The sequence below is a fragment of the Rhinolophus sinicus genome, linkage group LG10 (genome assembly GCF_036562045.2).
Source record: "Rhinolophus sinicus isolate RSC01 linkage group LG10, ASM3656204v1, whole genome shotgun sequence".
Lineage (NCBI taxonomy): Eukaryota > Metazoa > Chordata > Mammalia > Chiroptera > Rhinolophidae > Rhinolophus > Rhinolophus sinicus.
Genome location: NC_133759.1, coordinates 96,373,684 through 96,397,625, shown reverse-complemented (window position 1 = coordinate 96,397,625; position 23,942 = coordinate 96,373,684). Strand labels below are relative to the sequence as shown.

The 23,942-nt window shown below is 46.5% G+C and overlaps 1 protein-coding gene across 1 annotated transcript; it reads right to left on the bottom strand.

The window, feature by feature from the left end:
• Window positions 1–6,494: 6,494 nt before the first annotated feature.
• Window positions 6,495–11,084, bottom strand: FABP6 (fatty acid binding protein 6). The gene is made up of 4 exons (XM_019740061.2): window positions 10,969–11,084; window positions 9,399–9,574; window positions 7,939–8,028; window positions 6,495–6,609 (listed from the first exon to the last, which is right to left on the bottom strand). Exons 1-4 carry the CDS (start codon window positions 11,033–11,035, stop codon window positions 6,556–6,558), a joined length of 387 nt encoding a protein of 128 aa, XP_019595620.1. The 5' UTR covers window positions 11,036–11,084; the 3' UTR covers window positions 6,495–6,555.
• Window positions 11,085–23,942: the final 12,858 nt, after the last annotated feature.

The following is a 23,942-nucleotide window of genomic DNA, read 5'->3' as shown; positions in this document are numbered from 1 at the left end:
CTAAATTCTCTTCTCCCTTAATCCTTTGTTTCAGTGATTCTCAGCAGGGCTCACTTATGCTCCCCAGGGGACATGTGGCAATGTCTGGAGATATTTTGGGTTGTCACAATTGGGGGAAGGGTTGTGGCTGGCATCTAGCAAGTACAGGCCAAGCGTGCTGCTCACCCTCCTACAATGCACAGGACAGCCCCCACAGCAAAGAATGATCTGGCCCAAAATGACAATCGTGCCACGGTTGAGAAACCTCAACTCAGCATGTCACCTCCCAAAGAGGTCTCTGTAATACGCCTTCTCTCTGATTACCCATTTTATTTTCTTTATAGCTGTTGAAAGCTTGTGAAATGTTCTTGTTAATTTGTTTACTTGGTTTGATGGTTGTGCCCTAAGCTACCTACCCCCAACAGAATATATAAAATATCATCTGGTGATGGTGACACTAATCATAGCAGGTGGCATTTATTGAGCATTTACTATGTATAAATCACCGTGCTAAAGACTTTGCTGACATTTTCTGTAATCATCTTAATAACCCTACAAGGTAGGCACTATGATTAGCTGTATTTTTACAGATCAGAAAATGGGCACAGACAAGTGATTTGCCGAAGGAGAGCAGTGGTGAAAGAAGGAGCCACCACGCAAACCCAGGCAGTCTGGAGCTGCCCCACCACCCAGGGGTGCCTCAATCAAGGGTTTTAAATTGGTGAAAGAGTTCGTAGCTGTCCTGCTCCTCTGGTGGGAAGACATGAAAGAATAACGGATACGGGTTCATAAGAGAAAAGAGTTGCCTGGTGTTCATGCTCCTGATTATTTACAGAGAGGCAGGCATTCTCCCAGAGCATGCCCACCAGCAGACAGAAATACAGAAACAGAGCTTGTTATACATCTGCCACGGGCTAACGTAATTTACGGCGCCATCTGTCTGCCCCCCGTAGGCTCTGATCTGGGAGGGGTTCCCCGAGCCCCATCTGTGAAGGTAGAGATCTGGGGCTGGCTCTGGGCATCCCCTGAGAGGGACCCCACCTTGGGGCCGGCTCGGGCAATCCCAAGTACCAAGAGCCTGGAAAGGAATCTTACCAGCCCTCATTACCCCATTCTCTGTTCTGCAGGGAAGAACTGGGTGACTTGAATTTCAGCAGAAAGGCCATAGCATTTGACAGGCGTCAGAAGTCCAAATGCCCTCCAGGACCAGGCAGGTAACAGTGAATCCAGCTGGGTGATGGAGACAGCGTGAGGTAGTGGGGACTGTTGAAGCCAGTGGCCTACTAGAGTGTATGGCTTCTACTCAGCTCTGGCCAGTGACACCTTTCAGGGATGTAAGCTCCATGTTGCTGAACTTTCAGATTTCCAGAAAAGTTAGAAATGTATACTTTCTAGGAAATTACTAATTTTTCATTTAATTTAAAAATTTTTAAAGGGTTTTCACACAATAGAAGCCCAACAAAACACATTGTAGGTTAGAATAATTCTTGGGATGGAAGCTTGCTGCTATTGTATATAGACAAGAACACTGGGCCTGAGAAGTGGAAGGTCTGAGTTTATCTGTTCTTAGCTAGATGTCCTTGAGAAAAGCTACCTCTCTACTCTGAACCTCTGTCTCATTTGTAAGTCAGGAAGGCTATCAGCCTTCACTTCCGGTTATGGTAAGAAAGCATGGAATATACGGTATCATTCAGCAGTGAGTTCTATGAGGAATATTGTAAATAAATGGGCTCCTCCATTCTTTCGGGGCTCAGGTGAGCCTCTGAGTTTCACTTCCCTCCAACCCAGCTCTACCTTTAACGGAAGGGCTCAAGTGGTCAGGCTTCTGCTGAGCCAGCTCTAACTAGTGCTTAAGACCCCTGCCCTTGCCAGAGACACAACAGGCAGGATATATAGGAAGTCAGGCCTACTCCCTAGCTGTATGGACCTAGGCAGGTCAGTTCCCTTTTTGAGGTCTCAGTTTTTTCATCTGCAAAATGGGAGGGTTGGGACTGGAATAGTGCCCAAGGTCGTGCCTGGCGGGGGAGCACTTCACAGTGACAGGTCGCTGGTCTTTGTACCTAAAGAGCTCCGTTCAGCAGGCCTGTGGTGGGACCTGGGCTGTCCTTTTAACAGGACCCCCAGGAAAAGCATATGCATAGCCAGGGTTGGACAGTTCTCGCTGCTCTAAAAGCTCTGACTCTGTATGTGCCTACTCTTAGCAGTGGAACCAGCCATGAAGGGCCTTTAATAGCTGTTTAGTGAGCACTTACTATGTTCCAAGCCCTGTATTTGACACTTCTCTTATTCCCCCTACTCTTATTTTGCCCTCACAACACCACCATGAGCTAGAATTATTATCACCATTTTCCAGATGAGGATACTGAGGGCCAGGGGGGCTCAAGGTCTTACCATGGGCAAGTGGTGGGAGTGGGTTTTGCACTTAGAGATGCCTGACTGAGGAGCCATGTGCCTTCCAATTCCTTGTCACCCCTAGATGACAGACACACCTGCACCAAGGCCCAATCACTTAGGATTCCACTGCCTCCTCCCATTTCACTCCCCCTCTCCAACATACATTCACATGTTGGTGTCCATGGGGCTACAGGCGGGTGGTGTAGTGCCACCTAGCGGTGGTTCTTGAAAGATGCTTTGGGAAGATTCCATGTCACTAGATGAGCTTGGCAGGAGGGAAGCGATTGCCCTGGCAGAGTGAAAGAGATGTCTCCCAAGGGCCAGGGTGAAGGTCATGAAGAGCCTGGTAAAGGGCACGTGGACTGAACTGGGGAGTCACTACAACATCTTGAACAGCACGGCAAAACGATGAAGCTCCTCTAACTTTCTAGAAGCCACTAGCATGGATTTTTACCCTATCTCTCTGTGACCCAAGGGTAGGTCTTATTAGCCCATTGTACACATGGACAAGTTAAGACTGAGCAATCCAGGGGCTTACCCACACGCCTCACAAGTTAGTGGAAGAGGCACTCCTAACTCTTTCATCACACTGGCCTGAGAATGGTGGTGGTGATAATGGAGGTGATGGTGGTTGTGGTGGCAGTGGCTACAATTTAGTGAGTTTGACGCATAACAACTCCATTCGGTAAGTACAGTTATTATCCCATCTTACAGGTGAGGAAACTGAGGCTCAAAGAAATGAATGAACTTACCCCACAGTAACACTGCTTCTGGGTGGTTGAAGAGGGATTCTGACCCTAGCAATGTGACTCCAGAGTTGAACTTCTTAACCACTGTCCCTTCTGACTGAGGAAGCCTCTTTGCCAAGAGGTCCGCAAAATGGACCCTTGACTCCAGCTCACCTTACTCCATTTACCTTCATAAGCTGGACTGAGAAACTACAGCCTCCATCAGCCAGAGACGCCCAGCTGCACGTTACTCAGAGATGTACTCTCTGTTGTGTAACTTCAGATGAATTTCTTTCCCTCTCTGAGCCTCGGTTGCTATATCTGTGAAATACAGAGTTTAAACTAGGTGAGCTCTGAGATTCTACTATTCCATGAGTCTGTGAATCTATAACAACACTGGCTTAAGAATTTCTTCCCTGCCAATAATTTGAATTTGTTCTTGAATCAGTTTCCAAAGTAAAAACAATCCCCCCCCCAACCTCAATTTTCAGCCTAATTATGGTTGACTCTGTTATTTAGAGACTTATTATCCGAGCTCATTTTGAGTAATCATTCAGTCTGGAGGGGAAATAGCCAACACTGCTAGTTTAATTTAATGCTTACCTAGTTCGCTTAATTAGCAATAAGTCTTGGCGAAATGATGGAATTCATGAGGTCCTGGCTTGGTGGGTGGGGCGGGAGGAGGGGAGGCTGAGTGCTGTTCTTGGAAAGATAAACAAGTTTCAGAGCAAAATGTAGGAGGAGGCAAGGGGTGAACTGCCAGGGGGCTGGGCTGCGCCCCCTCTCCAGGCCAAGGCTGGTCCCAGAGAGTAAAAGGCTATAGATTACACCGGCTGCAAGGACCTAAATCAGGTAGCACTTAGTAAACCCCTGCTGTGGGCCAGACCCTGGGCACAGCATTGAGTAAACCTTATGCCCCCTGTGTGGGACTCGAAAATTCAAGATAATTTAGATAGTTCAATTCTTATAGTTAGTACAGTAGTTCCTTATTCGCAGTTTCACTTTTCCCAGGTTTGGGTACCTGCGGTCAACTGTGGTCAGAAAATAGTAAATGAAAAACTCCAGAAATAAACAATTCATAAGTTTCAAATTGTGGGTCATTCTGAGTAGGGTGATGAAATCTCGCGAGTCCCACTGGTTCTCGCCCTGGACGTGAATCATCCCTTTGTCAAGCATCATCACGCTGTATACGCTCCCCGCCATTATTGAAGCCGTTAGTCGCCATCCCGGGCATCAGATTGTCTGTCACAGTATCAGTGCTTGTGTGCAAGTCACCTTTATTTTACTTGATAATGGCTGCAAAGCTCCAGAGTAGTGATGCTGGCAGTTCGGATGTGCCACAGAGACATCGTGAAGTGCTTGTTACATTATTGTCAGAAGGTCAGGCGTAGCCTAACGCTACATCCCAACCTATGTCATTCACCTCAGTTCATCTCATCACGTCAGCATCTCACATCATCACAAGAAGGGTGAGTACAATCCACAATGAGATTCTTTGAGAGAGGGATGACATTCACAGAACAGTGTATTTTATTACAGGATACTGTGATAATTGTTCTATTTTATTGTTTATCTCTTACTGTGCCTAAATTAAACTTTATCCTAGGTGTGTATGTACAGGGAAAAACAGTATGTATAAGGTGCGGTACTATCCGTGGTTTCAGGCATCCACTGGTGGTCTGGGAACGTATTTCCCGCGAATACGGGAGAACAGCTGTATGTTCTCTTTGGAGTATTGCAGTATTTTTCGTTAGTCAAGGAGAAAGCTTCCCACCTGATGCTGCTTGTGTCTACATCTCTCTCACCTTTTCACAAAGGAGATCTCAGGCCCAGGGCTATGGACAGGCAACAGAATCTAGCTTAACGTCACCATCATTCAGTGTCATCTTTTTAATAATTTTACTGATGGCAAATGATGTTGGCTTTCCATGTTTAGTAAAGCTTTCACTGTAGTAAAAATAAGTGAATTGTCATACAGAAAAATATGGGGTAAACGAAGTCAAGGTGACACCCAGTGGTGGCAACACTCCCAGGAGAAGAGAATTTAAAAAGTCCCCTTCGGGCCAGCCTGGTGACTCAGGCGGTTAGAGCTCCATGCTCCTAACTCCAAAGGCTGCCGGTTCGATTCCCACATGGGCCAGTGGGCTCTCAACCACAAGGTTGCCAGTTCGATTCCTCGACTCCTGCAAGGGATGGTGGGCAGCACCCCCTGCAGCTAAAATTGAACACGGCACCTTGAGCTGAGCTGAGCTTGCAGATGGCTCAGTTGGTTGGAATGCGTCCTCTCAACCACAAGGTTGCCGGTTCAACTCCCGCAAGGGATGGTGGGCTGTGCCCCCTGCAACTAGAAACGGCAACTGGACCTGGAGCTGAGCTGTGCCCTCCACAACTAAGATTGAAAGGACAACAACTTGACTTGGAATAAAGTCCTGGAAGTACACACTGTTCCCCAATAAAGTCCTGTTCCCCTTCCCCAATAAAATCTTTAAAAAAAAAAAAAAAAGTCCCCTTCAGTGCTCTGGGTTAGGGATTACCTTGCAGGAGGAATAGGAAGGGACAGGAGCCCTCCCTTTCCCACTCCGAAACCCTGGGCACGTGCAGTAATCTGCTAAATCCAAAAGCTGCCTCAGAATCCTTCCTGATTCGGGGCCCCAGGCGCCTACCAGGGGATCAGAGTGACCCTGTGACCACCTTGCCCAGCCCACCGCGGCCTCTCAGTTTCTCCCAGGCCCTCCTGCCCAAGCTACTAGTCCAAATCACGACACCCCAGCCCCTTCCTGTGGCTCCCATTGCCCCTCTGCCATCTCATAGACATCATTTCTCTTCAGTCCCTCATTGGTCCTCCTGACCCCCTTTTATACCAATAGGTAAACTGAGACCCAAAGGGATGACTCCACAGCAAATGAACAGCAAAGCCAGGGCCACACCTCACCAGCTCAGCCCCAAGTGTCCCTCCAGGGTCTGCACAGCCTTGGAACCCAGCACCCGGGCCTTTCCTGGAAGTGCCATTCCTACCCCCCACACACACACCAATTCTGATTCACTTGTCCTGTGGCCCATCTCAGAGTCAATGTGTCACGCCTCCGAGGTGACATTTGCCTCTTCAAAGGATCATCTCCAACCACAGACTAGTGGGTGGCCGGGTAGGGTGAAGGGTCCACAGAAACATGCCCACCGTGCTTCTTGAGCACCGCCTTTGGCTTTTCCCAGTGGCACAGAAGTATTCAGTCCACACTCAATTCTCTCTCTGCCATGATGCAGATCCCACGGGGATCCCAGGGCCAAGGTTTGGCCTGTGCAGCCATCCTCAGGGATCTCCCACCCTCACCCAGCCAGAAACTACCCCACGACACCAGAAAACAAAGACAAAGAGGTTCTGGAGGGAGCAAAATATCTGTTCATGTGCCAGTTTTATTGGTAGTTTGGTAGTCTCCTCAGAGCCCTGCCTGCTTGCTCAGGCCAGCCTCTTGCTCACGCGCTCATAGGTCACGCCTCCGATGGTGGAGATCTGAAGGAAGCGACCAGAAAAGAGGGAGTCAGTGCAGGGACCCCAAAGCAAAGACGACCAAGAGGCACAGCTGAAGGAAGGCCAGCCTCCACTTCTAGCCCTGAGTAGAAGTGAGTAGGTTGCACCACTTCTCTGGGCCTCAGTTTCCCAATTTGTTACATGAGTCACTGTGCTGACTCAAGGTGGTGAAAGTGCTAAGCAAATGACATGGGTGATGTAACTCTTCACATAACTTTCCACCTGTCCATTTCAGTTTCCCAGGCCAGACACTGCCCTTGCATTATCCCATTGAATCCTCCCAAAAACCCTATGAGGTGGTCTGCATTATACAGGTGAGAAAATGGAAGTTCAGAGAAGTCAAGGAACCCCTCTAAGGTCAAGAGGCCACACGCACCCTCTGCACCATTTAGCATTTATGGGGCACCTGTGCTTGGTGATGGGCAGATGTGGTCCCTGCCCTCGGAAAGCGTAAAGTTTTGTGGAAGAAGGAGGCAAGAAGATGCTGTTCAGTGAAGGTCCCCTGTGTGCAGTGCCCTAGGCTCAAGGCCATTGAGACATGCTGCCCTGTGTCGTCAGTTGGTCCTGATACCCTGCAGAGGAAAGCAGCAAGCTTTTTCTCTTTAACTTCATGTCCGTTTCTTTCACCTGGGGAAAATTCTGGAACCCCAGGGGGAAGAAACGGAGGTGAGAGGAAGGGGCTCGCATAGCAGCACCTCCGGCCTGTGCGCACAGAGCACACACAGTGTGGGAGGGACTGGTCCACAGATGTGTGCGTTGGCCCTTTTCATGCTGGCCCTGCCAGAGTTTTGAAAAATGTCCAATTAGTTGCCAACGTTTAATAGTATGGAGAGTTCACATGGCAGTGCGAATTTCCGGCTTCTCTTGAATGATCAGATCTAGGAGGAAGGGCCTGAAGTCCCTTGTGGAAGCGGAGCGGAGTGGTGGCTGCCCTTGCAGGGCCCACCTGGACTCCCCCTGCATTGGCACTCTGGGAAGGGTCCCATGGCTTCCAGAAGTGCTGAGTATGGACGTCAGAGTCAGACTGCCTAGCATCACATCCCAGCTCTGTCATAAAAGCTACTCATATATGCCCTCCACGCACCCCTTAGCCTCTCTGTGCCTCAGTCTCTTCACTTGTAAATCAGATGAGAATCCCTACTTAGCAGGGTTATTGTAAAGCTCCGATGAGATGATGTGCACGCAGCACTCAGCCCAGGGCCCAGCCCTAGGGAAGTGCTCATAAAGCCAGCTGCCCAGAGGCCTGCCTCTTGGGCCGTAGCCCGGGCCAGAAAAGCATGCCAGTCCTCCCGGGATGTGGAGGGCACTCACCTCCACCAGCTTGTCACCCACGATCTCTGAGGTCTGGTGATAGTTGGGGAAGTCCACCACGACCTTTCCACCTTCCATCTGCACAGTGGCCTGGAGGAGAAGCATGACACTGAGTCTGAGTCGGCAGAGGCCCCCAAACGCAGGCGAGCCCCTCAGGGACGAGGGGCCTCCCTGGAGCCCCGGCAATCCCCCTCTAGGAATTAATATGTATCATAGGTATATGATTACATACCATGTGTCCCCAAAAATAAGACCGGGTCTCATTAATTTTTGTTCCGAAAGACACATTAGGATGTATTTTCAGGGGATGTCTTATTTGTTCATGTACAACAATCTATATTTATTCAAATACAGTCATGTCATCTTCTTCTGGACACATCGTCATAACGTACTAAATGCGTCCATCTGGCTGACGAGCTTAACCAGGACTTATTTTCGGGGATTCAAAGCTATAGATTCCATGCACAACTCTCGCACCTTCCTGTGCCTGAGCTTTCTCATCACTAAAGTGGGGTAGTAACTGTACCTGCTTAATAGTTACTGGGAGGACTAAGGATTTAATATGACATATGAGTATGGAAAGTGCTTAGGCCACTGCCAGGCACGTGGTGAGCCCTGCTTGTTAACTGTGGGGTTAGTTACTGCGTCGTCATTAGGAGGAGGAGGATGTCCCAGGGTGTCGATTGCGGCATTGGTTGTCATTGTAAATAACCTAAATATCCAACCTAGGGTATAGGAGTCTGTGTAGCCATTGACAAGGATAAGAAAAGTTAACATGTGCTGACACAGAAAGACACTGTGAGAGACTGTTAAATTTTTAAAGTACCCAAGTGGGAGAATATGAACATTATGACTACGTATTCTCCACCTTGGCAGCCTGAGGAGCAAAGTTCTCATGGTCATGGTTGGGGGCTACAGAGGGGATCCACAATGGGTGGAAGACTGGAAGGGCACGTCTGGGTAGGATGGGGACAAACAGCCACCGTTCACTTCTTTGCTACCTAAGATTGCAGTTTCAATAACCTAGGGCCCGGGTTATTCATCTCTAGGCTACACTGGGAGGCGGCATAAAAAAGTGCTGGTGCTCTCTGGAGCCAGGCTTCCTGGGTGTGGGCCTGCCCCCCATGGCTCAGCCTACGTCCCCCATCTGTAGATCAGGGAAATAACTGTAGCGACTCCGTAGGATTAACTGTATGAACGTGTGAAGTATTCAGCAAGTGTCTGGCGTATGTTAAGTGCTCAGCGAATGTTAACAATTTTTCTTACCATTATAGTTGTATTATTGATGGTAGCGTTAAAACCCAGGGGTCGTTAAATTGCCAGGAAATTCAAGCTCTTAATGCTGGAGGTTAGACTAAAGAAAGACACCCCAGGTTGGGGAGAGGTTTGAGGACTTATTTGAGACCCAAAAGTTAGCCAGAGTCCTGGGGAAGGAGGGAGGGGTGGCCAGTGCCTCTCACCTTGAATTTCTTGCCTCCCATGGTTTCCATGTCGCATTCCTTGCCAATGGTGAACTTGTTGGTCATGGAGTGGCCCCCGGGGTAGTACTGGGACCAGGTGAAGTTCTGCCCATCCTGCTGCACCTCCGTGACAATCTTGAAGTTGCGACCCTTTTCAATGGCGTCACTGGGGAGCCCTGGGCCCAGGGACAAGCAGAGGAGCCATATAAGAGCTACTTACGGTCTGCGGCTTTGAGGACTAGTTCACCTCTGCTGAGGCAGGCTAGCCTGACAGTTAAAAGCACAAATCCCAGTTCTACCATGAGCCACGCAACTTGGCCAAGCACCTCTCCATGCCTCAGTGTTTTCATCCACAAAATGGGGATGATAAGGCCCATTTCACAGGGTTGTTGCAAGGATTAAAGTGTGTCTCGTAAAACTCCTGCCTAATAGTTGACATTCAATAAATAATGGCTGCTTTTCTGAGAATAACATCTATGAATAGAACAGAAACTTGCCAAGCTCACAAAATCCTAGAATGAGTGAGACCTTCAAGACTATCTTCTAAGGCTCTTACTTCACAGATTAGGAAATGAAGACCCGAGCAGGAAAGGGGCCGCCAGCAGCTCAGTGGAGGATACCAGCAGAAGCGGGTCTAGAGCTGAGACGGGCTCACTTCTAATTCCACACGAGACTGTTGCAGGTGAGGCCACGTCATTGTTCCTTCAGGGCCACTCCCAATAATTGGCTCAGAAGGGCTCTTGCCTCCCCAAGGCTCCAGGGCCCACTGGTACTGCTTGGGGCCTCGCTGCCACCAAAATGTGGGGTACGGGTCCCCTGGGCCTATCCGCTGACTCTTGAGAGTTGCACTGCCTCAGACTTAGATAGCGCACCGAGATGTCTGCAGGATTGTCGAGTCCACTGCCTCACTGGTTCCTCACAACCAGCGTTGCAAACTGAGCAAGTGGTGAGAGGAGTGAGGTCTTTAACCGCTGCCCAAAAAGCCTAACACAGTAAGAGGCGTTTGTTGAATGACTGAGTGAATAAGTGGCTTATCAAACCTAGTCTCTATGTTGACCCCTTGGTCTCCTCTTACAAGGCAGGATGTGATGACCCCACTCATCATTTCATCATAAGGTCCCGGGTTCTAAGGACCTCTGCCACTGATTTACATGTAGTGTGACCTTGGACAAGTCATGCCCAGGCACCTCATCAGTAGCATTGGGTTGGCCCTTGTATACAGCAGGTGTTTAGTAAATGTTTGAATGAGTAAATCAGTCAAGTCTCTACTTCACCAATTTCTAGCTGTGTGACCTTGGACTAGTAGCTCAACTTCTCTGGGCCTCAAGTTTTCTAGCAGTGAAGTGGAGATACTGATATTCTCTGAATGTTTTAAAGTCGAATATGGTCTTATAGATCATGCTAGCCTGAGAGCTTGGGACAAAATAGTTGCTCTGATGGAGCAACAAATGAGGAAGTGAATGGATGAGTAAATGAAGTCCTGTCCTGCTTTACCCCAGGAATTTGGGTTCCTGGCCCAGAGCTGCTGGTACAGACCAATCCAGGGCAGCATACTCAGGACCCTACTCACCAAGGCGCTTCATGAACTCGTCATAATTCTTCTCACTCTCAATCTCGTACTTGCCGTTGAAGGCCATGCCGCTGGGAGACCTGGAGGCTAGGACGCAGGGAGATGAGAAACGTTCGTGGAGCTGCGCGGCCTGGCTTCCCAGCTTATAAACCTTCCCAGATGATGAGGCTCAGCCCCTAAATCACCCCACTGCTCCCCTCCCGCCCCTAAAGAGGAAGTGCTTGCTGTTTTACGATGTGGGCAGGACTTGGAGCAGGAGAGCCCTGAGGTTATTCACCTGGGGAAATGCTGGCTGCAATCCCATTGCCATTCCCAGCAAGGCCAGGGCCAGCATGGTCACAGGGTGTGGGGTGTCATCCACTCTGCCCACCCCTGCCTCCACTCATCCATGCCCTGCCCTCCATCCATCCTCATCACCCCACATCTATCTACTCTTTCACCCCCCCATTCATTGACCAAAGTGCATCGAGCACCGCCTGCGTGTGGGGCCAGCACTGAGGAAGCACTGAATGAGACGCATGCCCTTCCCAAGAGAACTTCCAATCTAGTCCAGGGGAAAAACACACACCTGCAGAGAACTCTCATGCGAGCAGGCTGGGATGTGTCCCGAAAGAAATGCAAGTGTGTGGCCTGGGATATGGGGAAAGAGCGATGGGGTCCAGCTGGCTGGTGCATTCTTGTGTAGGAGATGGCATCTGATACAGGATGGCATCTTGAAGGAACAATGGGATGTGGATGTCTAGAGACGCAGTAAGTTGGAGGAGGCTGAGAATGTAGAGGGATAACGTACTAGCGTAAGGGAACTAGCGTAAGTGTGACGAAGGTGGGAAGGGCCGGGATGAAAGGAAACGATGAATTTGGTTGCAGCAAAGAGCACTTAAAGGAGCACAGACACAAGAAGGGTACAGATAATGCAAGCAGAGTAAAGCAGCAGCCCATGGACCCAGGCAGCCAACCTGGAGGAGGAGGTGCCAGGGTGGGAGACCCGCTATGTACCAGGCATGAGCTAAGAGCTTGATGCATTTTACTTGGTTCGAGCATCACAGCTGGGAGGGCTATGAGTTCAGACCCCTGACTTCCGCTTCCTGTTCAGTCTTCTGGCACCACTTGTCATGTGGGGACTCGATCTCCTTGGTGATAATTCCTCCCCGCCTGTGTCATGGGACTGTTTTCTGGATCCAACAGATTGACAGTGCAAAATATGAAGCCCTCTACAAAGGCTCTCAGCCTTCTTTATTATTAAGAAAAGCTTTGCAGGTCTCTCTCTATGACTTCCCATCATTTCTATTCAAAGCAGAATTCACCACAGTTACTAACCCCCAGACCTGGGACTCAGTGGGTTCTAAACTGATGAAATCAACTTTGCCACATTTTGCCAGTCTTCAATCTCCAATCTTGGAATTATTTACCCCAGTCAGGGGTCTTATTTTTTTAAAAAAACAAACACATACATTAAACCCCCCAACACACACACACACACACACACACACACACACACACACTCATCACCATCATGGATTTTCTGATGCTAAATTATATAAATATATAATATTGTAATTCAGAGCAGCTGGCAGTCCTGGTAGAGAGGGTCCTTGATAACAGTTAAATATCTATCCTTCTAGACTTTGAAATGCATACATATACTTTCTTATATGATATTATATTGTTCTGTAACGTCTTTGTTATGTAATGATATAGGTACACGTCTATATCATCACTCAAAGGTGTATCACATACTTAATAGCCCCAGAGTATCCTATTCCATGTATGTGTTATAATTTCTGTAGCTATTGTTGGATCTTTAGGTTGTTTCCAATTTTATTCTATTACAAATAACTCTGAGATAAACATTCTTGTTCACACCTCTTGATACATATGTCAGATTATTTACTAAGATTATTTGCTAAGGATGAATTCCTGGACATGAGATTCCTGGAACAGGGTTTTTGCATCTAAATGTTTATATCTATTACTCTACTGCTTTTCAGAAGGGTTGTATCAGTCTATGCTCCCACCTAGAGAATATGAGAATTCCCCCTCATTGATAATAATGATGAAATAACAATGACAATAGTAGCTAACATTTATTGTGTTTATTATGCATTGGGCACGATGCTGAGTGTTTTACATGGATAATCTCATTTAATCTTCAAAACAACTCTATGAAGTAGGTAGAATTATTGTCCCCATTTCACCAAGGAGGAAACCAAAGTTCAGAGAAGTTAAGTAACTTTGCCCAAAGTCACAGAGCCCCTGTGTATAGTTCATATTTACTACTGAAACACCTTTCAACATCATTTAAGGACATTTCCAAAAATCCTCCATGATCCCATTACTCTAACACTGTAATTGTTTTTATTTTTTCTATTCTATTCCTCCCTCTTTCACTCTTCTCTCTGTCCTCTCTCTCATTCTTGCTTTCTCACTGACTCTAATTATAACAGATATATAATAGCCAGAATTATCATGTAAATGCAATGTTCTATTTTACTTTTCTTTGCTCAGCATTAGTTTGTAAACACAGTCCTATGTTTCTAAAAGCTGCCATGTTTATTGTTAGAAATGGCTGCATAATGTTTGCTGTTGGACTTTTAGGGGGATCCCAGCTTACCCCATTAAATGCTGGGCCACAGTGAGCTACATTTCTCCAGACACAGAGTTTAAAACATCTTCAGTACTTTACCCGAACATTCTGCTCCTCAATAGCACAAATTGTGCCATCTTGAGAATCTTTTTCCTTTCTTTTTAACATCGTATATGGAGAAAAGGATTTTTAAGTTGTCTTTTTTTAATTTTTATTGGGGAATATTGAGAAACAGTGTGTTTTTCCAGGACCCATCAGCTCCAAGTCAAATTGTTGTTTTCAATCTAGTTGTGGAGGGCGCAGCTCACTGGCCCATGTGGGAATCGAACTGGCGACCTTGGTGTTATGAGCACTGCACTCCAACCAACTGAGCCACCTGGCCGCCCTTAATTTTCTGATTATAAAGTAATAAACATTTATAGTAGAAAATTTGGGAGGAACAAAACACAAACTAAAAGCTACCTTTAATCCCACCACAGGGTCTGTTTTTCAATTGTAAACTTAATACACACTCAATGTTTAAAAGGACAAAAGCTCAAAACCGGGTAAAAGTGAAAGATGCAGATTCCACTATATCTCATTTCCAGAGCCAGCTGCTGATCAATTCAGTACATGACGTTCTAAATGTTTCCCGTATGCACACAAACATGTCTGTGCTTATCATTTTTTATGTTCTTTTTAACAAAAATGAAATCCAAAGATACTGTTTTGTTTTGCTTCCCACCCACCCCAAATTAGCACTATATCATAGACATTAATGAATCTTATTTCTTCATGGAAACTAAAAACTATCCCATTCATTATTAAAAGGGACTTTCCAAATGGAGAGATACACTAATAGAATTATGTCACCCTGGTCTAGGCATGGGAGAATAATAAGGCATTTGTCATTTTCCTGTAAACCTTGGAGGCAAATAATTTAACAGCAGCAATTAGAATATAAGTTAGATATAAGGTGACAATCGGTGGGTAAGCTAGTGGAGGCTTAGGGAGTAGGGTGCAGTCTCCTAAAATCTCCTGAGGTCTCTAGTCTTGGAAGAAGTGTGCATTTTGTTGAATCCCACCATCATGCCTTGGCCTGCCTGGAATGACTGTTCACCTTTCATCTCTCTTTCCAAATTATATTTCCAGCTCCATCTCCTCCAGGGAGCCTTCTCTGATTACTCCAACCTATCCCCTACTGTGTACCGTGTTTCCCCATAAATAAGACCTAGACGAACAATCAGCTCTAATGCATCTTTTGGAGCAAAAATTAATATAGGACCCAGTCTTATTTTACTATAATATAATTAATATAATATAATATAATATAATATAATATAATATAATATAAAATAATACCAGATCTTTTATTAATTTTTGCTCTAAAAGACGCATTAGAGCTGATTGTCTGGCTAGGTCTTATTTTTGGGGAAACACAGTACCATCTGCTTATAATGGCTCAAGGGAAACCTGGGCTCTAGAGTCACATGTATTAGTCTTCACCTATTAGCTCTGACACTTCACAGACACACAACCTACATTCAACAAACATTACCTGAGCACCTGCTGTGCACTAGACTCTGGAACTACCAAGTATCTCCTTAAATCTTGTGGGAGACCCAACCTAGTAAACAGGCGATGACAACATGGTGTGATAAATGAGGCCATTGAGATATTGTGGGACGAGACATCACACTGGCTACCTCCTAAGGATCAGGAAAGGATGATGTGAGAGGAATTGACAAGCCAAAGCATTAATTTAAGCATTATTACGTGAGGATAAAAATTCCAGAGCTTTAATGAGATTATATAAATAACCTCAGTAAATGAGAGTATATAAATAAGGTGTGTAGCACAGGATCTACTATTTCATAGGTGCTCAGTGAGTGATACTGTTATTCCCACTTATTGGCAATTTGTCCAGCCTATCTGCCTATTGTTTTGAATTACTACTTCTTGTAGCATTCATTTAACTCTTCACAAAGTGTGTCTTTTATCTCCCAATTGGATTCTAATCCCTTCAAGGAGAGAGGCTGCATTTCATACTTTCTTAAGGCTGTGTGTCCGGCAAGTACTGGGATACTGTCGACTTCTCTTTATTTGTTCAGATCAGTCTGCAATAGGCAGTGAGGCTGTGTTCTTCAGAATGTGGTCTTCATCATGCACTGCTGAGGGTACAGGAGGGGAGGGCTTGTGAACGATGGAGATCCCTGGGCCCTGACCCCCAGAAGTACTGACTTGGTAGGTCTGGATGGGGCCCTGGGATCTGCATTTGACAAGTTCCCCAGTGGTTGTGATACACAGTTGCCCTGAGGAGCTCCACGCCAGGGGATGTGAGCAAGAGCTGGCCGGATGGAGCAGATGGCCTCTCCAGGCCCCCATTTAGCTCCCTTTACCACTGACTTTCTTTTGCATGACCAGACTATTTTCTCCTTGGTAGCTACTCATCCAAGGTCAGCGTCAATGGCAGATGGGAGTGGTGGGGGTGTGGAAAGGACACCAGAACACCTGAGTCAGCTGTGCTCCTCTCCCCTCCACTGGAGTCTATGTGTACATCTGACCACTCGCCCCTCTCCCACCTATGCCCTGCCTCTCTCCCCTTCAACTGGGGTTTTCCTATTTGTTCCAGCACTCATTGAGAGCCTTTCAAGATGAGTAAGTGAATTCAAACTGCCTGGTATCACAGTGAGGTTTTATAGTGCAATTGAACCAATAGAGCAACCATACCCCAATGGAGATAAGGGAGGAACCCAAGGCTAATCTCCTCTGGGCCACCCCATCCTCCTACCTGGACTCTGGCTCCTGCCTCAAATCAGTCGCCATCCTAAGAGTAACTAGTAAAGGAAGTGGGAAATGAAGGTACTTGAGGCCATGCTTGGAGGAGAAGCGCTGGGCCTCCACCTGACTTCCTATCCTGGGCAGCTTCCAGGGCCTTGCATGAAATAAGTGATTGAGGAGCACTGTAGTTCCCTGCTCAAGGCCCCTTCTGCTTTCCTCAACCAAGAATCTGAAATGCTAATTGGGGCTGATCCTAGAATGTCAAGGTTAAATGAGACCTCTGAGGGCAAGTTATAGAGTGATGATTCTCCTCGCTCTGTCAGAGGCTAAGACATTTAGCATGTTCTTGGAAAGTTCAGTGAGCACTTTGTTTATCCACGATTAGAAATTAGAATTAGAAATTAGAAGAGATAGGGACTCTGAGGCCAGGCCGCCTGGCTGTGAATCCCAGCTCTGACACTTGCTGGCTGAAAGACCTTAGGCAAGTTATTTATCTTCCTGTGTCTCAGCTTTCTCATTTGCAAAACAGGGATAATAGTTGGGCCTGACTTAAAGGGTTGTTATGAGTATTAAATGAGTTGATTTTTGTAAAGCGTTTTTTTCAGGGCCTGGCACAGAGTATATAAGAGTGTGCTAAGTAAATGTGACTGAGACAGAGTAACTGGGCAATGCATCTTTGCTGTGTCTGGTCACCAGCTTTGCGGTGACAATTATCTCCATCATCACTAAGTGTCAGAGGCCCCAGAGTTCAGCCTTCATTCTCATGTTTTCTCTGAGCACACACTCCCCTGGTGATCTCATCCAGTCTATGGCTTTAAATATCAGCTATATGCTGCTGACTCCCCAATATTTTTCCCATCTCAGGCCTCCCCTCTGGATTTATATCCAACTACCTACCTAAGAGCTCCACTTCAGGTCTTATGCCATCTCAAAATTAACATGTCCCAAACTCCTGTGCTTCCACCCTCCACAAAGCCTGTTCCTCCAAAGGATGGCTCCATCACAGCTGATAGGGAATACTGTTTATTCCCTCGATTGTGCGCTGTGCTAAATGCTTTGTGTGAGTTAACACCCAGTTCTCCCAACCAGTCCATTAGGCAGCCTGATGTTATCCCCACTGTGTAAATGAGGAAACAGGCTCAGAAACATCACAGTTCGTTGGTAAGTGGAGGAGGCCGTCTAGCTTCAGATCCTGCACGCATGTCCTCTAACTAACTACAGCCGTTTGATTTGGATGCAGCCGCAGAACCAACAGGCTCTTGGAGACCATTATTGCTCCTATGCTACTTAGCATGCGATCCCAAAATGCAGGGCACTGTGCCAAGTGCTCAACATACAGCATCTAATTCAATCCATGCAACCGGTTTCTCAGAGAGCTGTTATTAGCCCTAGTTACAAAAGAAGAAAGTCTAGGCTCAGAAAGGTTAGGTGACTTGTCCAAGATCACACAGCTTGTTGATGAAGCTCAGATTTCAACTCAGTGCTCCCTGGCCTGGAGTGGTACTGGTCACCCCTGGGACTACTCCTGGCTCTCTGAGGAAAAACAGAATGCCAGTCTCTGGCTCTAATGCCAGCGTTATGCCCTATGCATTCATTCATTCATTCACTCACTGTGCATTTACTGAGCCCCAGGCTGTGTGTTAGGGAATGGAGATACTCAGTAGAAGAGAAAACAGTCGCCATCCCACTGAATGCAACTCCTAGCCTCACAGGTCATCCCCTTCCCCCAGTTCATCTTAGTCTCACTTCCTTTCCTATCAGGCTCATGAATGCATCATTCCTCTGCCAGGACCTTCCATGTTCTTTGACACCTTGACTTCCCAGTTCCCGTGTTTGGGGGGGGAAAAAAAAAAAAAAATTTTGGTCTTTCCACCTCCCATCACTAGGACCATGGACTACAACCAGAAGAAAAGGCACAATGGAGGGTGACACCCCTACAAATTAATGGTCCTTCCTCAGCCATGTGTTATACAGCCCTGTGGTCCTTCCCCTCATCACTGGGTGGTTCCCAGCCCCATTCCCCATAACAACTAGTTTTATCAAATCTCCTATATCACTCCCACCACCCGAATGTCCACCCGAGCCCCAGCCATCACTCTAATGGCCATATAGTAATTCATTGCATAGATACATCACAACTATTTAACCAGTTCTGTATTGTTGGATAGCTAGGTTAGGTAGGAAAAAGTGCACACATGAATAGGAAACACTACAGCGTGGAGAAAATAAAAACAAAAGCATTATTCAAGACTGTTTATTAACATGAATAGTATTATTTGAGATGAGTGGTATGGGGCTGAAGTTCCTCTGGGTGTTCCTGGGTCATAAACGGTGCAGATGGTGACCTCAGAGACGGTGCCCAGAGATGAGATGGCAAATCCTGTAGCCACTGCTCTGCAGGGCACATCATTGCCAACAGGGAAATACCCTTGTTTTCTGCTTCTGCTCTGTCTCTGCCTGTTCCACTCCCCACTTTTGAGCTGATGGAATGTCTGACCATTGTATACAAAGCCCTTTGGGTTGCAAGTAAGGAAAACCACTTGAGCTAGCTAAGGCCAAAAATAGGAACTCTAGGTTACACTGTTTGTAATTGCTATTTGACCTTTTTGATCTATAAAAATGATTTTATGTGATTCAACCTAATATTTGTCAGACAGGCTCAAAAGGAGTCTGGAGGATTTAGCTAGAAATTAATGGTAAAGATTTATTCAAGGGTCTTAGAGTTTGCAAACTTGAAATGCAGTTAGGCAAAAACTCAGAAGTGTTCTGCAGAAGAAATGTTAAGAGTGCTTATAGTGAAAACTGCATTGTTGAGAATAATCAGTCCTGCATTCTTAGCCCTAGGATTGGTCCAGGACGGTTATCAGTCAGATGCCAGGAGGCCTGGTCATATCCGGTAGTCTGGATAATGGATGTCAAGTGGATGTCCGGTGGCCCAGATGCCAGGTGAGTCCTTCCGGGAATGACCAGAGGATTACCTGGAGGTCCCGATGTATAACCAGGCTTCACACACTGGAAAGTTCAAAAAGGTCAAGTTCCCAGGCTAGTTAGAATAAGAATAAAGTATTTCCTCATAATGGTAATAATTTTAGCAGCCTGGTTAAAGTGACTCCATTTCATATATTCCCTGTCTTCACTCTTTACTCATATTTTAAGGATGCAGGGGTAACTCAGGGAACTGAAGGGGGTAGAAACAGAGGGCTTCACAAGGAACCGGAGATCTCTCTCTCTCTCTCTCTCTCTCTCTCTCTCTCTCTCTCTCTCTCTCTTTCTCTCTCTCTCCATGCAGCTTCTCTTTGTCTACTTGATTCTCCAAAGACCTCCTTTCTCTGCTCTCCTTGTGCATGCAGACAACAGGACTTTCAGAAGCTAAGTCAGGAGAGAGATAATCTGATTAGTCTATCATGATTCAGGTGTCCACTTCTGGTCCAATCAGCTGTGGGCAGGGAGATGGAGCTCTTCATTGTAAGCGATGGAAATTGATTTGAGCCGAAAAGGAATTTATTGTAAGGCTGTCAATTAGATCACAGAATTTTCCGGCTTGGAAAATAAGCAGGGACGGGAGTGGACAAGCAGGCAGAACCACAGCCACAGACACATCACAGAAATGGTTTTGTGAGGAGTCCATTGCCAGTACCACCAAAAGCTGCACTGGGCAGTTTGTACCTCTTATCAACAGTGTCACTGCAAACTGGCACTGCAGCCACCATTCCCTTGGTGGCTCCCACAACCACCAGAATTGAGTTCCTTGTCCCTGCAGCTTTGCCTCACAAGCTACAGCAGCAATATCCCAGTGGGAATGTGTGATTGGTTGAGCCCAAGTTATGGCAGGTACCTCACTGCCACAGGGTGATGGGAACATGATTATCTGGTCTTTTCAGCTTTGTATTGGGAGGTGGACCATGCAGGGGGGAGTTCACTAAACTCAGACGGTTGCAAACGCTCTGTCCTGCCAGTGGGGTCATGAGGTACTGCCTCGGCCATCAGGGCTGGCTGCTCTGGGTGGAGGGGGACAGTTTTTGAAAAGGGACCATGGGATGAGCAGATGCCCAAAAGGTGTCCACGACAGTGACTTCTCGCCCAAAATCATGTGCTATGCCCTCCATGAAGCCTTTTCTCCTCCTGATCTAGCCCACCCAGGTCTAACTCTTCCACTTAGAACTTACGTAGGAGGGCACATGATTAAATTGTCACCATTGCTTTTCTCAGATGTAACTAGCTGGAAGGTAGGGAGTCTGCCTTATGCTTCTGTGTGACCTGTACAGCAACTGACCCAGGGCGGGCCTGTAGTACATACTTCACAAATACTGGTTGGTTGGCTCAGGAATTAGTCAAGGCTCTTCTAGATGTAACTAAGAGACACTGATTCTTGATAAGCAAAAAGAGAGAGAGAGAGAGAGAGAGAGAGAGAGAGAAATTTCTTGGGAGGGTAGGGGGTAACTCATAGAAGGGATAGAAAAGCTAAACCACCAGACCTCAAATAGCACGTAGCACTATTTGGAAACAAAAGGATGTCTTACTTCTTCTCCTTAGGGCACTGCCATTCAATGAACCACCTTCAACCATCCTCCGTCCTTATAGCACTCTACTCAAGACTCAAATTCCCAGCCAATGACTGGCTGTGTCACTTGGACAGGTCACCACTTCTGTGCTTGGGATTCCTTGTTGGCAGAACAGGACTAACAATTAAACCTGCCATGTAGGGACATGGGAAGATTGGATAACTCAGTGCATGAAGGTGCTTAGAAAGGGGCCTGGTACCTAACACATACTTAATAAATATTCGCTAATTCAAAAGTACCAGAAGAGAAAGTCCAATTGGCCTAGCTAGGGATGTGTATCCACTCCTGGGGGGGGAGGGGGGCAGAGGGTCTTGATTGGCAGGCCCAGGAAGATCCATGTGCAGTAGGGAAAGGAGTAGCTCTTCAAGGAAGTGCCCTCATAGAGGAAGGAGAAATGCATGCCAGGCAAGCAGGAACTATAAATCCTCTGTATGATTCCGTAGCTCCCCAGGGCTGGAAAAGAAGATGGCCCACATCCATGTCTACCGGTCGAATCCTGGCTGGGGCTATGACAAGGACGGGAGGTTGCTCCCAACATCCAAGCAATCTCATCTCCAAACTTACAACCAAAGCAGCCCATGACCCTGGGAAATTATTGCTTCCAGCCAAAGTCAGATGCCAAAAGGTCTTCATCCAGTTCCCTGTGCAATTATTCATGCCCCCCTCTCCTTCTGCTGGCTGTAACTGGGATGAATTCCTGTGGCAGCCGCAGGAATCACTCCTAATGAATTTCTAATGAACTCATTTGGTGTTAATGTGGTGTGTAATTCCGCAGGACACTCATTATAATTCAGCCTTATTAAGTCTAGTTATTGGGAACTACTATTGCTCTAAGCTCATAAGCAGAAGCAAAGTAATTATCTAGAGCAGGCAGTTAAATTATGGAAAGGAAAGGGTTGGACATTCGGAGAAGGCCAGGGGGTGGCTGCTCCTATTTTTTTCTCCTTGGGGTGTGCAGAGGGGGACTGGCTGTGCAGGTCTTTGAGCTGAGGTATGATGGCCCCTGCCTTTATATTCTATAATGTCAGAGCTGTGCAGTCTGCAGCCCACAGGGTGGGATTTTAAAAGTCCCTCCAAAGGTGGCCCTGCCCCCAAATAGTCTGTTCCGCTTGCCTACTACTTGGTTCTGAATTTCTACCATAGGGAGGGATTCTTCTGCGTTGAAGGCACTGTTGCAGGTTGAAAGGTGACCTATACCACACCTCAGAGGTCACAAAGCAGGCACAGATAAGTTATCTCATCTGATTATCACAGCATTCCAATTGTTGTCATTACATCTCTTTGACAGATAAGGAGATTGAGGTTCACAGAGGTAAAGTGACTTGCCCAACGTCACTGGCTGCCAGAGCTGGTAACAGAACCCATATTTCCTGACCTCTAGGTGAGTTCTCGCCCCAGCTCAGCTCTCATTTATTGCCGGATGTGCTTTTTTCATGCATACGTGACCCATACTTCCACCCAGATCAGACCTTCCTTGAGATTGGAGCTGTTTCTATGAGCTCTTTATCTGTTGACTGGCCTTGGTTGAGAGGATGGGCCACAGAACTCCCGTGGTAAATGTAGATCAGGGTCCCAGAAGATACCTGGAAAAGTCTATTCTATACAAGTTGATTTCATGTCTCCTTTTGAGACTTCTTCCTGAAAGTTTCTCCTTATTCCCACTGTCTCACAACCAACTTTATACTTTTGGTTAAAATGTAGATTAACCTTTTTTTTTTTTAGTTTTTAATCACCTTCTCCTGGTGAGAAAAATAACCCATGCTTTTTTGCATAAAATTCAGAAAAGGGTAGAAAAGTCGAAAGGATATAAAGGTCATTTATAATCTTATCACTTGGATATAATTATTGCTTAACAGTTGGTGTAAGTATCCTTCCAGACCTTCTCATATGCACGTATAAACAAATACACATACATTTTATTTAAAATGGGATCGTACCCTATGTGCTATTTTGAAAATTGCTTTTTATTAAATTTAGAAACATGAAATTGCTGAAAGATGAATTTACATTGTCAAATAATAAATAAAGCTATATTAACAAGAATATCCTTGGTAACTCCTTTGTGTCATGGGAAGATACAAAGTGTCATTTAGCAAATAAAGTCCAAATAACCTCATGCACAAGCCAGGAAGGAAATTTGCTTATTGCTCGCTACTACATCTCCCAAAATGTCTTGTTTATCAATTTGATTTAGGAATTTGGCATGAGAAGACCAGTGGATGGAAGAGGAAGGCCTAAGTGCAAAGTCACATGGCAGCAAGGGTCAGGATGAGTGGACAGGGCCATGGAAGTTAAAGGTAAGCCCAGGGGCTTTTGCCAAACTCCTCAGCCTCATTTTCTATCTGGCCCACACGCTGCTGCAAACTCATCATCAGTGGATCTCCCCACACTCACTATGCTGTTTTGTGCCTCCTTGCCTGTACACATGCGTTTCTCTCTACCTAGAATGCCCAGTGGCATAAATGGTGAATATTCACTTTCATGTGATGTCTAATCCACTTGTTTGTCTATACGGAAAACAAAAAACAGCTCCTTGGAGGGCAAGGTGGGTTTTGTGTCAGTATGGAATGAGGTGCTGGGTGTTGGGGGGGAGGATTTCTTCCCCGCTTTGAGGGTGAAAACAAGTTTATTGCAGCTTTTCTTGGTGCTGTGTTTAGTTCAGCCTCTGTGACAACGGCACTGCCATGCGCGTCCAAGACACCCTGGAATTGACCTCCTGCCTCCTGGGCCTTGGTCTGGTCTGCGAGTTCCTCTTTCCTAACTCTTTCCAGAACTTTCTGTCAGTCTTCATGAGGGGCTGTTGGCCTCTGCCAGTGGCTTCTCGCCCTGCTTGCAGCCAAGCAGCCCCTCTGAGCTGTGGCTATGTGCGTGGTGGCTGTTCAGACATGGACAGGAATGGGTGATTTCATTGTTGGCATTGATATGACCAGGATGTGTGTCTCTGTGCCTCTTGTACAAAAATACACATTGCCCAGGTGCATTGATGTCTGTGGTACTGTCTATAGGAATTGCACGTGTGTGTTGGAAAGTATGTATATGTGTTCCTATACCTGTGTCTGTGGGAAGAT

Coding starts and splice junctions, on each gene's coding strand:
- FABP6 (XM_019740061.2), bottom strand. CDS start 11,035: ATGGCCTTCAACGGCAAGTACGAGATTGAGAGTGAGAAGAATTATGAC. Junction 9,575..10,968: donor CGAGTTCATGAAGCGCCTTG/GTGAGTAGGGTC, acceptor CCCTGGGCCCAG/GGCTCCCCAGTGACGCCATT. Junction 8,029..9,398: donor TGGGAGGCAAGAAATTCAAG/GTGAGAGGCACT, acceptor CTTCTCCTCCAG/GCCACTGTGCAGATGGAAGG.